Genomic DNA, 13758 nt, shown 5'->3' with positions numbered 1-13758 from the left:
ACCACTTGACCACTCTACCCATTAAACCCTGAGGACGCTTAAAGGCTGGGCTCAGCTGTGACCTTTTAATCAGTTCTCATGGGATGTCCAGGCTGCCTTTTCTGTTTCTTTCTGGTGCTTTTTTTCTTGTCCCTATTCCCTTCTTGCCCTCCCTTCCTGTTTGTGTTCTTGCCCAGCATCTGCCCTTGGCCCCGGGGCAATTTCCAGCTCTGGATAGTGTCTATTTTTTTTTTTTTACAACATCTTCCTCATGGCAATAAACACACATTTGCATGTCAATAGCAACTTCTCACTATGTTTAAAAAATACCACCCACATATAATTAATATTTAACGTAGGAAATTCTGCTCCCCTTTCTGTTCTCTCTCCCTCTTCCCCCCACGCCCAACACTTCTGCTTTCAGAGGGAGGCTACGTTTCTCACACATCGCCAGCTACCAGTGCAAGGGAAGCTGAAGATAGCCAGGCTTGACTCCTTGTGCTTTTCACACTTTGAACTTGTGATGACTGTTCTTTAAGTTAGGCTTCTAATTGCTGTCTCTCACTTTGTTCCCCAGGGACTCACCACACCTTGTTCCATATAAATTAAACTATCCTCCTGTACTGTGCTGTGCACTTACAGGAGGAAATAACGATGCTCCTTTCTCTCACTCCACACCTTCTCTAGACTATTTCTCTGAATCATCACAGAGAAAGATAAGGAGTCTCTAATTCTGCATATCAGTGCTCATGTCTCTGTTTTCCATTCTATCCTTAATCTCATCCCCACACCTTTAGGTATGCAGAGGTAAACTGAGAGGGAGAAAATCGGTGGAAATGGATCAATAGCTTTTCTTTTTCTTTAAGGAAGTAAAATAAAAATAATTTTGTATATCATTTGTAAATTTTAGAGTACTCTCATTTTTAAGTCACAATAATCCTTGGGCATAGGAAGAATTATTAAATTATAATATTATTATATCCATTTTCCTAAAGAAGAAACCAAGGATCAAAGAGGTTAATTTATTATTATTTTGTCAAGAAACAAAGGAACAAATAAAGCAAATATAACACAAATTATTCTGTATTTTCTACCCTCTTGCAGTCCAAGATCAAGCTCATTCATATATTTATTTATCCAGACAACCTTTCTTTAATTCCCACCATGAGGGAGGCTTAGTGCTGATTGTATGTCTGGGCTGTGCTTGTGTTACGTGGTTTGGTTGAAACTTGTTCTACAGGTGTCTTAATTAACCTTTCTTTCTCCCCTTCTTAATGCATTGACTTCAAGTCAGCACTAAACAACTGATGATCATATGTCATCATCTGTCCCCCCTACAGTGGACCCACAAGAACTTGTTTCCTGCATGAATCAGGTAAGGCCCTTTGTAACTACTTATTGTAACCTTTAATTTTTTAAGAATTAGTAGATTCTCGTTTGCTGGTCTCAGATTCTCCTGCTCATATACTTTTCCACATTATTCCTTCAACTTAGATTGTCTCATGGGGGAGAAAAGGAGCCATGTATAAGTATTTTCTATCCTTTGTGAAAAAAAGCCACATAGATATTTCATTCCTTAACATTCTATTAGACATTAAAAATAAGATATCTGATTTTTGAGATAATGTATCAATGTTGAATAGGAAATGAATCAAAAAAGAGGATAACAAACAGATATGTCTTTGCTATTACACTTAAAATAATTTGGTCCTGGTGTAATAAGGAGTTCCTTTCTAGGAATATATTTAACTAAGGAGGTGAAAGACCTCTACAGGGAGAACTAGAAAACACTGAGGAAGGAAATAGCAGAGGGCATAAACAGATGGAAAATCATGCCATGCTCATGAATTGGGAGAATCAACATTGTTAAAATGTCTACACTACCTAAAGTGATCCACAGATTCAATGCAATCCCTATTAATATACCAACATCATTTTTCACAGATCTAGAAAAAATAATTCTATGCTTCATATGGAACCAGAAAAGACCCTGTATAGCCAAAGCAACCTTAAGCAAAAAGAACAAATTTCGGAAGCATCAATTTACCGGACTTCAAGCTATACCATTAATACAAAGCTAAAGTACTCAGTCCTGTTCCATTGGTCTATGTCTCTGTCCCTGTGCCTCAGTTTCTTCATCTGTAAAATGAGGGAAATGACCAGTATTTTCTTCACAGCGTTGCTGTGAAGATTAATAAAGACAACACAGGTCAAGTTCTTAGAACAGTATCTGGAACCTGGTGTGTACAGGATATTTACATAATCTACAAAACTATTCTTTATTGAACAGTTCACAGGGGTACGATTAATGCAGGCAGTCGGGAAAGAGCTCCACTCTAACTGTCTAAGCTCTTTCTTCAGAAGCTAAAAACAAGGACCATAACCCAGTCAATGTTCTTGCACCATGTGACTGATTAAAAGTGTTATTAGTGGGAGATTGAGGTCGGCCAGGGTGACAAAGAGCAAGAATTTATCAATAAAAGCAGACGTACCATTTGGCCCAGCAATCCCACTGCTGGGTATCTACCCAAAGGAAAAGAAGTCATTTTATTTAAAAAAACAAAAACAAAAACCTGCACCCAAATATTTACTGCAGCCCAATTCACAATTGCAAAGATGTGGAATCAACCCAAGTGCCCATCAATTCATGAGTGGATAAAGAAAATGTGGTATATATATACCATGAAGTACAACTCAGCCATAAAAAGGAATGAAATAGTGTCATTTGCAACAACTTGGATGGAGCCAGAGACCATTGTCCTAAGAGAAGTACCTCAAGAACGGGAAACAGAATGCCACATGTCCTCACTGATAAATGGGAGCTAAATGATGGGTACTGCTGGGACACACAGGTGGCAGCAGTCCCCAACCTCTTTGGCACCAGGGACTGGTTTCACGGAAGACAATTTTTCCATGGACGTCCTGGGGTGGGGTCAGGCCATGGTGGTGGCAGGGGAAGGGGGTGGAGGAGCTTTGCAGCCTGGTCCCTAAGTTGCAGACTGGCTCCAGGGTTGGGGACCACAGGTGTAAAGGACGTTGGAAACCCAGAAGCGGGGAGGATGGGTGGGAGGGTGAGTCACTGGCCTCAGTTTTTACATCTGCCAACTGGGAAGAATAATGTTCTCTCCCAGGGCTGCTACGATGGTCAGATGAAGCCACACCCATAAATGATGGACATGCTGCTGGCATAGAGTAGACCCCAGGAGGGCCCCCCTCTTTTCCAAATCCTTCTTCCTATAGTTGATTTTCAATTTCCAAAATAGTAGCATATTTCAGACAAAACTGGGAGCAGATAACATTTAAGTGGATGAAAAAGATGCCAGTAATCCATATAGAAACAGCTGTATTTTTAAAAGACTTAAGGATGAGAGAAGAAAGATGTGTGGGAGGTGGACAGGCTATAGAAATGCCACTGTAGGATGCAGGCTCTGATTCTCGGAGTTCAAGTAATTAGCACATCTTGACAGGGGGAAGCGGCCACCCAGCCTCTCTCTGAAGGGCCAGAGGTCACTGACAGCTGGTCCCCAGGCCTTCGCAGGATATTCTGCTTGAGACCAGCTGGGGAAAACGGATCCCCAGGAAGGGTGGTCACTCAGTGACCAGAGCTCTGTTGTAAACAGTGGACACCCTTGAAGGCCCGTCCGCACTGTGCCAACACATTCTGCACCTGGGTTTCTGTTTTCTTTGCTGAAGGACAGTGGCCTGGTACGCACCAGGAGTCCCATCTGCCTCACAGATCGCCATGGAGCTCTCGCCTCTGTGCATTTTGTCTGAGAGTGAGCGGCTCAATTCATTCCCACCCCAAGACAAAACCTCACTCTGTCCCCAGATTCCAGTGTTATGAATGTTTCAGTGGCAGAATCCTATAGTAACAGAACATGAAAAACATTTAAACCTCCCCAGCACTAAGGAATGATATCCTTTTGCCTGGTCATTTAATTAAAGTCTCGTACCTCTTCAGACTTCAACTTCAGAATTTTTGGTAAACTGCAGTGTGTAGGAAAGCGATACTCCTCTGAAAATTCCAAAATATCTTGCATTTGTCATTTGGTGAGGAATACTGCAATTTGCATTTTGTAAGTTAAGAAAGCATCCTAGTCAGAAGTAAAATATTTGCCAACACTGTTCTTGAAAGCCAGAGAAACAGAAGCGTTGAGGATCCCTGAATCCGTAGGCTCCACAACCCCACTCCTCTCTGTGACGCTTCCCCGCAGGGTGTGTTGGCAGCGGCATTTGCTTGAGCGGCTACTCCTGCCCTTTCCGCAGGGAAGGGAGAGCCACATAAGTTTCCTGTCATCCCTAGAAACTCTGCCTCGTCACCTGTCACCAGGACAGTGTGTCTTCCCTGATCCTTGGCAGTGGCTGAACAAAGCTGGGACCACTGTCTAGAGCTACGTAAGTACAAACTACAGAAAGTCAAGCTGTGACATAAAGTAACATATAGGCTCCCAGACTTCTGCTAAGCCCTACCACTAGGTGGCCAGTCCTGGGGACAGGAGCGAGCGGATCCCTGTCCTCTCTGGGTTCTAACACAGAACTGGCAGTAGGATGTGGAAATCTAACCAAGCACCCTCAGCCGGGACACAGCGACTGCAAAGCACCTTCCAGGGTGAAAGGAGAGTCACTGCGACACTGTTTCAACAAGGATTTGACATGTATCGCCCAGCGTGCTTAGATGAGCAAACGGACTCCGTGAAGAATGGATGAGGGAAAGCCCGTGTATGCTTCCCACGGAATTTTACTTCATTCGTCTCTAAGTATTTTCACCCTTAAAGTGAGGGATTAATGTGTACCTCACAGTGCCGTTGTGAGGATGAGACAAGATAATCCTTGAAAGGTTCCCTGGCACGTAGCATTTCCTCAATAAACATTTACTCAGAGTGACTGAATCAGTCAATAACCACAATGGAAGTAGACATAGTTTCCCTGAAGTGCCTTGAATTGCACACTGCCTTGCCCAGAGAAAGGGAAATTTAAAATTATCTTACGAGAAGATAAAATAGACAAGATCCTTTTGTAAAACACAAAAATATTTATAGTTTAAAATATACTCTTCCAAAAATTTCTGGTAACAGGGACTCACTGTCTAGAAATACGACTAGAAAAGAGGGGATTATCACTCTACGTCTTAGACAAGAGTCTACTGTACATACAAGGGGCAGTGGTCATCTGCTCTTATTATATAGTTTTTTCTTTGAGCTATTAGGTTTCTTTCAGGATGCTAGTTGTAGATGATGGAAAATAAAGTGTAGAATGCTTAGTAGTGTTTAGCTGCTGAATAAATATGAAAACATGGGAAATCATAAATAGTGTAAATCCATGTCTGAGTATTTCAAACTGTTAAGTAAGTTCATTTCACGTGTATGATAGCTCCCCTGGCCACATCAAAATGCCAGTCAGCTTGCTTCAGGATTCACATGGTGAGAAGCTTTCATTCTATCATGAAAGATGCTCTATCTATACAAAGAGTAGGGCACAGGCTGAACATACAGTCTTTAAAAACACATTTCTCCAAACTCTATCACTCATGTTCAGACACTTAAATTTCACTAACAAAATTCACTAAAAATAAAACAAACTCCTGCACATCATTGTCCTGTCTGTCTCAACTCTGCAATTTCAATCATTTTAGAGAGGGCACAACGACAGTATCACATTTCACGTATTTCAAAGCAAAGTCTCCTAAAACACTTCTCTATGGAATCAAATCAGACACGTTTTAGTTTAATTGTTCCTTTGATGATGATAATTCCTTTTGTTGGAGCAGCTTTGCATTTACACATCATCGTACCTACATTTGTCTGTGCAACAGCCTTGTAAGGTGGGTTTGTTATGAAGATGAAGATGATGAGACTCAGAGGTTTCCGTGTAGCGTTTAGGAAATGGGATATGAATTAAATGAGTTTTAGCTAGAAAGAAGACTGTTGCTCAAGTCCTGTGTTGATTCTCATTGAAAAAATAGTAAAGAAACAAATACTACGCGGGTTAGAACAAAAAGTAAGACAGACATTTGGAATGAGAAAAGAAACAGGGAAAAGAGAATAGAGAAAAAATGGAGGGAGATGGGAGAAGAGACACACATTAGGTTGAAGCTCCCTGCTCGAGTCCCCTCCCTGCCACACCCACAGGTCCCACGACACACTTGGCTGCTTCTGCCCTGTGCTTGCACAGAACACTGCACCTCTTCAATTATCGTATTAGCACATTATGTTATAATTACTTGTTTTTGCATTTTTCCTGCTATTTCATACGCCCCATAAAGGCGGTAGTATCTTTCATGCCATTGAGCCTGGTATGTTATATGTGTTCACTAGGTATCTTTTGAACATATTAATTAATAAGCAGGGGATATTATAATACCTCGGCCTGCTTAGATGCCACTAAATTTTGCCCACATCTATTCTATAGGCGAGCGATCTCGAAGCTGGAAGTTTGTTTCAAAGTAAATTAAAAATGTCTGGATCCTTAAAGAGTTGCTATTTAGCCTGAGTAAATATTTGTGTCATCAGAAAAACGTAATGCATACTGAACTCTTTTAATGAATAGAAGGATAAGAGTCTCCCTATTGAACGCTGGATTTTTTCCTGAATGATCACTGATTATACTCTTTCTTTATGGTAGAGTTTTGAAATCACATAATTGGACATGACTTATGACATACTCATATTAGAAAGTGGGTTTATTTCATAATACTAAGTCTGTTTGGCAGTGGAAAGTTTATTTATTCTTCACTAATTTGATTAGGAAGCCCCTGTTTTATTTTCCTATAATAATAAAGGCTCTAATGTTTTTTGATCTGTGCCCGAGGTCATTTATACCTCAAGAGCCTTTGTGCATCTTTTCTACTTTGTTTCACTTCCTGAGTTTTAAGACTACCTCTTATAAAATATTAGGTAATTAAATTATTTTCTAAAAAAATAGGGAAGGAAAAAAATGTCTCCTTGGGGACAAAAACAGTTTCTTTAATTCCGTTTTATGTTATAACTTATAAGAAATATTTGAACTTTGGAGAGCCCGAGAAAAATTCTCTCAGGGCTTCTGCTCCCTACTTAAATTCTACTTGAGCTGGAAAACTCAAGCTATTGTTTTTAGACCACAGAAAACCCTAAAATGAAACTGTTCAACTAATTATGTGTTAATGTCTTTGACACATATGATATGTATCGTATTATGAACATTAGACTCAAACAAGTAAATGTTTTATTTTTCTAAAGTTTAGAATCCCCTTACAATTTCTGAGTTTCTGAGACACTAATCCAACTTCATTTGTCAAATAGTGCAGAAATGTTCCTAGTTAATAAGTAAGTCTTTAAATGAGATTAAGTTTGAATTGAAACATGGCTGGATGCATGTGTGTGTGTGTGTGTGTGTTCTCTGACAATGCCTTTTGAGTTGTGCGTGCTGACACGGAACCCATTACGTGGACACAGGGCCAGTGCGAGGCTGGGACAGGGCCCGGAACTTCTGAAGAGACAGTAATATTTAAAAAATAAGGTTATTTGGCCTAGTGTATCTTTCTTTTATATAGTATATCAAATTTGGTCTTACTTCTTTCCTTTTCTCCCTCCGCTCCTCCTTCCCCCACCCCCGACTTCTTCTTTCTTCCATCTCCAGATATTTAGTAAAGTCTGTCGGTGAGTTGGGTTATTCCCAGCCGGGCTAGGATCAGTGAAGGGAAGTCCTGAATGTACACTGAGATCACAAGGATAAAGAGAGAGCAGAGTCCCTGGGGCTGCTGAACTCACAGCAGCCACAATTCACAGCTATTTTTCCCTAATGCCGGTGAATCACAGGGGAACAAAAATCAAGGCGACAATGCTTAGTCACTTCTCCCCATGTGAAGATCTTTTTCATCGCTATTTTGAAAGTTTTTAATTTACATTTAGGAAATAAAGAGAGCAGTCCCAATACCCAGGTACGGAGCTAATAGTTGGAGCGTATATAAAGAACAAAGGAATTTAAAATAAAAATAAAAATATTAATGTTTGTATCATGTTACAATTTGCAAGGCATTTTAACACATATTATTTCATAATTTTGGAAGGATTATATGATCGCTATCTTAGTCATTTTACAAATGAAGACATCATTTGTCTTGGTCATTCAACCTGAGTGATGGAGGCAGAAGAGACTTGTTTTTCTTGTTGCTCTGATGTCACAGCAAATGCCCTTTAAACTATTCATATTATACCACACGGTGTTTTTATTTCTATCTTTTCCTTAAAAATTTCAAGTTATTTCATTTCAAATATTTAAGCATAAAAGTTCAGAAAATATGTATGTACTTCTATATACATACAAACACACATACACCCCCCCTCACTACTAAGTCAAAGATGTTATTAATTTTCCCATATATTTGTTTTAGCTTTCTCTTTTTCAAAAACAATACAATATATTTACATAGTTCAAAAACCCACCTAAATGATACAAACAAATATACATTAAAAAGTGTTATTCTGATTTCCATCTATGCTATACCCACCCACCATAGGTAACCACTCCTATTAGTTTCTGTTTTTCTATTTTATAAATTTTGCTTGAACAAAGAACATCTTCTAACTGCTTAATACCAGGGATACACTAGTGGCAAATATAAACAGCCCTTACATTCTAGAAAATGGGGCAGACATGAAACACACACACAAATAATGAAATTATTACAAATTGCAGCAAGTTCCTTGAACAAAACAATGGATCCTGAGAGGCCAGTGGTCCCTACATCTGAATGAGCACCATGAGAGCCATCCCATTTTAAAAATAATGGAATAATACATCCACACTATAAAAATAAACTACCTGCTACAGAAAACTGAAAAGTAGCAAGCAGGTATATCCTCCAGATGGTTTTCTCCAGAGGTTAGATTGTGTATATATTCATCGCTTAAGCTATTTTATATATAGATTCAAAAAACATATAGACACATACATAATAAAATGCTAAATATAACTTTTCTTATTAGTTCAGAATTTCTGCCAAGGTGCCAAAAGCCTAGAATAATACAACAAGGTACAAACGACCCCAATTTGCTGCCCCTTATCAATATCCGATGATTTTAGGAGCTGGCAATGCTATGTGGCATACTGCTTGGTCCACTAGATTTGGCAAGAGTAGGACCTAGAACATTTTTGTTTTGGAAAATCTGAGCTACAAAACATGTCGCCAATTACTGTATCTTTGAAGTAGCATCAAGATTCTCTCCAGTGAACTGTTGCAATCAGCTTCACTGTTCAAGAAAGAAAAAAGAGAAAACCCACAAATCAGAGGAAGAGGCTACCTGGACAATAAAAAGTCAGTCAAGTTTACAGTTCTCGTTCTCATTTCTTTATTTACTTTTATTATTCTAACTTGCCTTCCAGCCACAGGGCTCATTTATCATTCTCATTTGCTTCTGTCTACAGAATTTGTTTAGACTTAGCAAACTGTTAGGAAACCACCTTACATGTTGGTGCTTAAGTTTTCCTTCTGGAAATGTGGTCAAAAATGACAGCTTGGATGTAGAGCTCTGTCTGGATGGGGATTCTCGTAGAGTTGTCCCCTGGTGGTGCCTAAGATACATAAATTACATCGCCAGTCAAATCCGTGCAAATAATTGCCCTTAAATATTCTTTTTGCTTAAATATTGTAGAAAGCAAGTTTAAAAGGCTGTTTCCATGGAGACATTTATATGTTTCCACCCCAGACGCTTTTTCTCAGGAGTGGGGACGAATCCAGTTAGGAGCTTTGAGGCCCCGGGTTGTGGCGTTTCTGAAAATGCCCAGGCTCAAAGCAGTGTCCCAGCCTCGTGCTTGTCTAGACGCTCCTGAACCCGAAGGGCCACTAAATGCAGAATTCCTAGTGAAGGACTTCACAAACACATGTGATTTCAGGGTAGTAATTCAAAAAGAATCCTAGCTTGATGTCAGATTTGTCAAATAAAGATGTTTCAAGTTTGGAATTGGTTCCGACCAGTGGAAGCACTTGTCCTTGGTGGGTTTTGTGAAAAGCTTCTTTCTTATCAGTTTAAACAAGACTAGTGTAATAATTTTGGTTCAACACAAGCAGCTGTGCCCTCTGATTTATCTGTGTTGGGTATGATATAAGCAACATTTTATTCTATTTTGGCTAGTGTTTCCTAAATTTATTCAGGTATGCTGATTGAATAAACTAACATTATTCTTACACAATATTTAAGATAATGAAAAATGCAAATTTATATTAAACTAAATTGAATCATTATTCTGACAACTTTATTTTCATAGTAATTGTGTTTTTTAATAAGTCAGCTTGAATATACTTCCCAAGATCTTTAGGTAACATCAAACTTTATATTGATATTAAGTTGAATTACATAATAAATAACTCATTTGACATATAGATAATTTCTAACTAAGATAGAATACTGAAAAGTTGATGCCTAATTATTAAGCATAATTTTTAGTTTATATACCTTTGCTTAGATCTTATGGAAAGTGCTTGTTTTCAGGTCCTGCTAATGAAAGTGTTCATTTTGTCTCTTTATGAAAGTATATATGTGGCTATTGAAAGTTGCAGTATAAACTTTTCTACTCTGTAAAACTGCTAGTGGAAGATAGACAGTTATTAATTGTATTGGCTTACTGTTTTCTCTATGAAATAGAAGTTACTTTGGTTAAAAGTCACTATTAATATGAATGGTTGAGACCACACTGGGAGAAATAGGGACAAGCTAATTTCACTGTATGCGTGCTGCTGTGTTTCAAAGAGAAAGTAGGTTTGCCCTATTGTAGTAGATTTACGGTGCTATGTAATGGGGCACACACACAGGCGTGTATTAGTGGTTTTTAGGGTGCCCCTCCCTTTTCCCCTTCTCAGGACCTCTGTATAATTTTGAGACTTATTGAAGACCCTGGAGAACTTTTACTTTATGTGGGTTACAACTACCAATATTTACCATATTGGAAGTCAAAATTAAGAAATATAAAAATACTTAGTTTTTGATTCAATTGACCAGAGCTATGATGAACACATTGAAGTCTTAGAAATATTTCAGTATTAATATAAAAAATTATCCTGTGCTCATGGATCCTCTGAGAATTGCAGTAATATGAAAATGCAAAATACATTTTACTTGCCTTAGTTTATAGCACTTGAGTCTGAAAGAAACTGAAATGTGCTAAAATTTTAGTAAAGTTTGCCCAATCTTGACGGGCTTGCTTCTATGTCTTACGAAAATAATTTTCTGTGCTTTATATTGAATTTTTTACATCCTTGATTATTTAAGAAAAAGAAAGAAAGTAAAAGAAAGCAAAGAACAAAGTTTCCTCACTTATAAAGAGCTAAGGTTCTTTACAACCATCTTAACATCTGTGTTTATTTTTAAATATTTCCTTGTTTTAAATATTTACTAAATAGATAAATCACTATTATTTCTCTGGCACACTGATCTTATCTTAATCAAGTAACCAGATATCTTCTAACAATTCTTTTCTGATTTTTGCCATTCAAAATTGGCTCTTGAGTACAGAAAAAATTAAACTATCAGGATATCTTTAACATTTAAACTATCTTTGAGATGTCCTAGAATGCCCCTCAAAAAAAAATCACAAAGATTTATTAATTCATCCTTGAAAAAAGTGCTAAAAATAATTAGGTTTTTTGTAGAATTCCATAGGAACAGTCAACAAATCAGAAGTGACGTTCACCCTTACCTAGGTAAACTGTATAGATATAATGTTATTGATATAAATATTTCTGAAATTTTATATGCTTTATGGGAGGTCCCTGGACTTTTGTCCTTGCTCTTGCTGTCTTACGTTTGTACCCTCAGGGAAAACACTGATTGCAACTCTTCGGAATATTGCCATGAGGTTTCATGTTTGAAAAATAATGCTCATTTACTCAGGTAGGAACAGCCACTTCTAAGGAATTAAGTTTGACTTGACTTATGAGGCAACACCTTCCATGCCTACAAAGCCCTTCTAGCAAACTGGTCTATTTCTTGGCTTCAAGGGTAAAATGAAAGAACATTATATTAAATATATTAGAATATATTGGGAACCTTCAGAAAAGAGGAATTTGCCCAAATTTGTAGGTATTGCAGGTGAAATCTTGTGGAGAGAGTATCTTGGGTTTGGTTTCCTAACCTCAGGATGATAAACAATAAAGGGTTGTAAAAGTCCAATTTGAAACTCCTCATGCAAACTTTCAGGCAGAATTTACTTAGTATTTGTTCAAAATAGTATGGCCTTAGAGTTTACAAAGCCAACTTGAGGTGCCCCATATGGTAAAATAACACTTTTGATGCACCTGTGTCAACAATTAGGCAAACCTAACAAGATAAGCCTTATTTTATGATCAAGAATAATGTTTCTTTGAAATTATTATGATAAAAAGAGGGGAGGAGACTGCCAGGAAAAAAAATGTGAAAAACTTTGAAGTGGGAAAAAAATCAAACAGATGACTACTTTGGGTTTACATCTAATTTACAACTAGGTAAACCAGATTTACATCTAGGTTTTCTCATCTTTGATTTGTAACTCTGTAAATTTGAGAAATCTGATAATAATTCAAATAATTGTCTGTATAATGCAAAGTAATTGTGTTCAATGGAATGCGGCTGATTTTTGCATTGACTTTGCAGATTCATTTTTCATTTATTTGTAAATTCGTTTCAGAATTTCTTACTCCCTTTATATGTCTCTGCTCTTTGAACAGGTCGTAACACCTTATGGGGCCTCTTTAATGAATGAGTTAAATCTTTAATATGTGTTCATTTTATATCTATTGGAGAACCATGATTCTATCTTCTGTTAAAATTTGTTCCTTAACAATTGATAACAAGAGTGCTAAAAATAATCACACACAGACCACAGCAACTGCAAACAATAAAGCTGGTTAAGAAAACTCAGCACTTCGAGAGCTTTCTCTTCGCTGTAAGAAGCTGCTAAAAGATTTCTGCCTGAAGCCATTACTGGGTCTCAGGAGGGATAGGACTCCATGCCAAGTATAAAATATGAGTTAAACAAGATATTGTGATAAGACCAACAGTAATAAATTATTGAAAAATATTAACTGACGGAACAAAGTAAGAAGACTCCAATCTTACTCCACCAAATCCCAGAGGAATCACAGATTTAGATGCATAAAGGAAATAATAAACAAATTTAGAAGAAAATATACGTAAACATTTTCCTGATCTTAGCATGGGAATCTCTTTAAACATAGAAACAACATAAGCAATCAGAAAGGGAAATCAGTAGTCTGGATCATAGAAATATTTAAATTTTTACATGCCAAAAAACACTAAATATGTTAAAAGACAGATATCTAAATTGTAGCATGTGACTAAAAAGTATGATGGCCAAAGGTTTTCTATTATTTATACATAGAATACTTAAAAGTTAATTTTAAAAATCCACTGAAACCCTACAGGAAAACGGGTAGAAGGCAGCAACAACTGTAGGATTAATTCACCTACCAAGGAGAGGAAGGAACCAGAGTCAACTACTCCGATAGTTTTCAGCCACAATTAGCTTTAGCTCTACATGTAGTATGGGTGCCCTAAGATCCTAAAATATTTTAAAGTCAACCTCAAAAGTTTCTACAATTATTTTTGGTCCTACGATTCATTTCTTTAGCAAATATTTAATATTCAATTTATTTATTTGCAGATGTTTACTGAGCACCTGCCACGTGCAGGCGATACGGCGGTAAAATGTCCAGGAAGGGTCCCGCCCTGCGGCTCAGAGTTGATTCTTTCCAAGTTTCTGCCACATGTGCAGTTTCATTTGAGCCTCTGAGCAAACTTCACACAGCGA

General features: G+C 37.7%; 1 protein-coding gene across 2 annotated transcripts in view; it reads right to left on the bottom strand.

Annotated features, from left to right (window-relative positions):
* Positions 1-9155: 9155 nt before the first annotated feature.
* Positions 9156-13758, bottom strand: part of CFAP299 (cilia and flagella associated protein 299) — a 194536-nt gene continuing 189933 nt past the window's right edge. The window contains exons 6-7 of one of the 2 annotated variants that reach the window (XM_045536913.1): positions 9423-9528; positions 9156-9206 (exon numbers count right to left, since the gene is read on the bottom strand). In XM_045536913.1, coding sequence (XP_045392869.1) covers positions 9433-9528 — 96 coding nt within the window. In that variant the 3' untranslated portion in view covers positions 9156-9206; positions 9423-9432. Of the gene's footprint in view, positions 9207-9294; positions 9529-13758 lie in introns of those variants that run through there. The other variant, XM_045536911.1, reaches the window with a different exon arrangement.

Source organism: Lemur catta, chromosome 24 (assembly GCF_020740605.2).
Source record: "Lemur catta isolate mLemCat1 chromosome 24, mLemCat1.pri, whole genome shotgun sequence".
NCBI classification, from domain to species: Eukaryota; Metazoa; Chordata; class Mammalia; order Primates; family Lemuridae; genus Lemur; species Lemur catta.
Note: the sequence above shows the minus strand (reverse complement) of the source record. Positions and strands in the feature narration are given on the sequence as shown.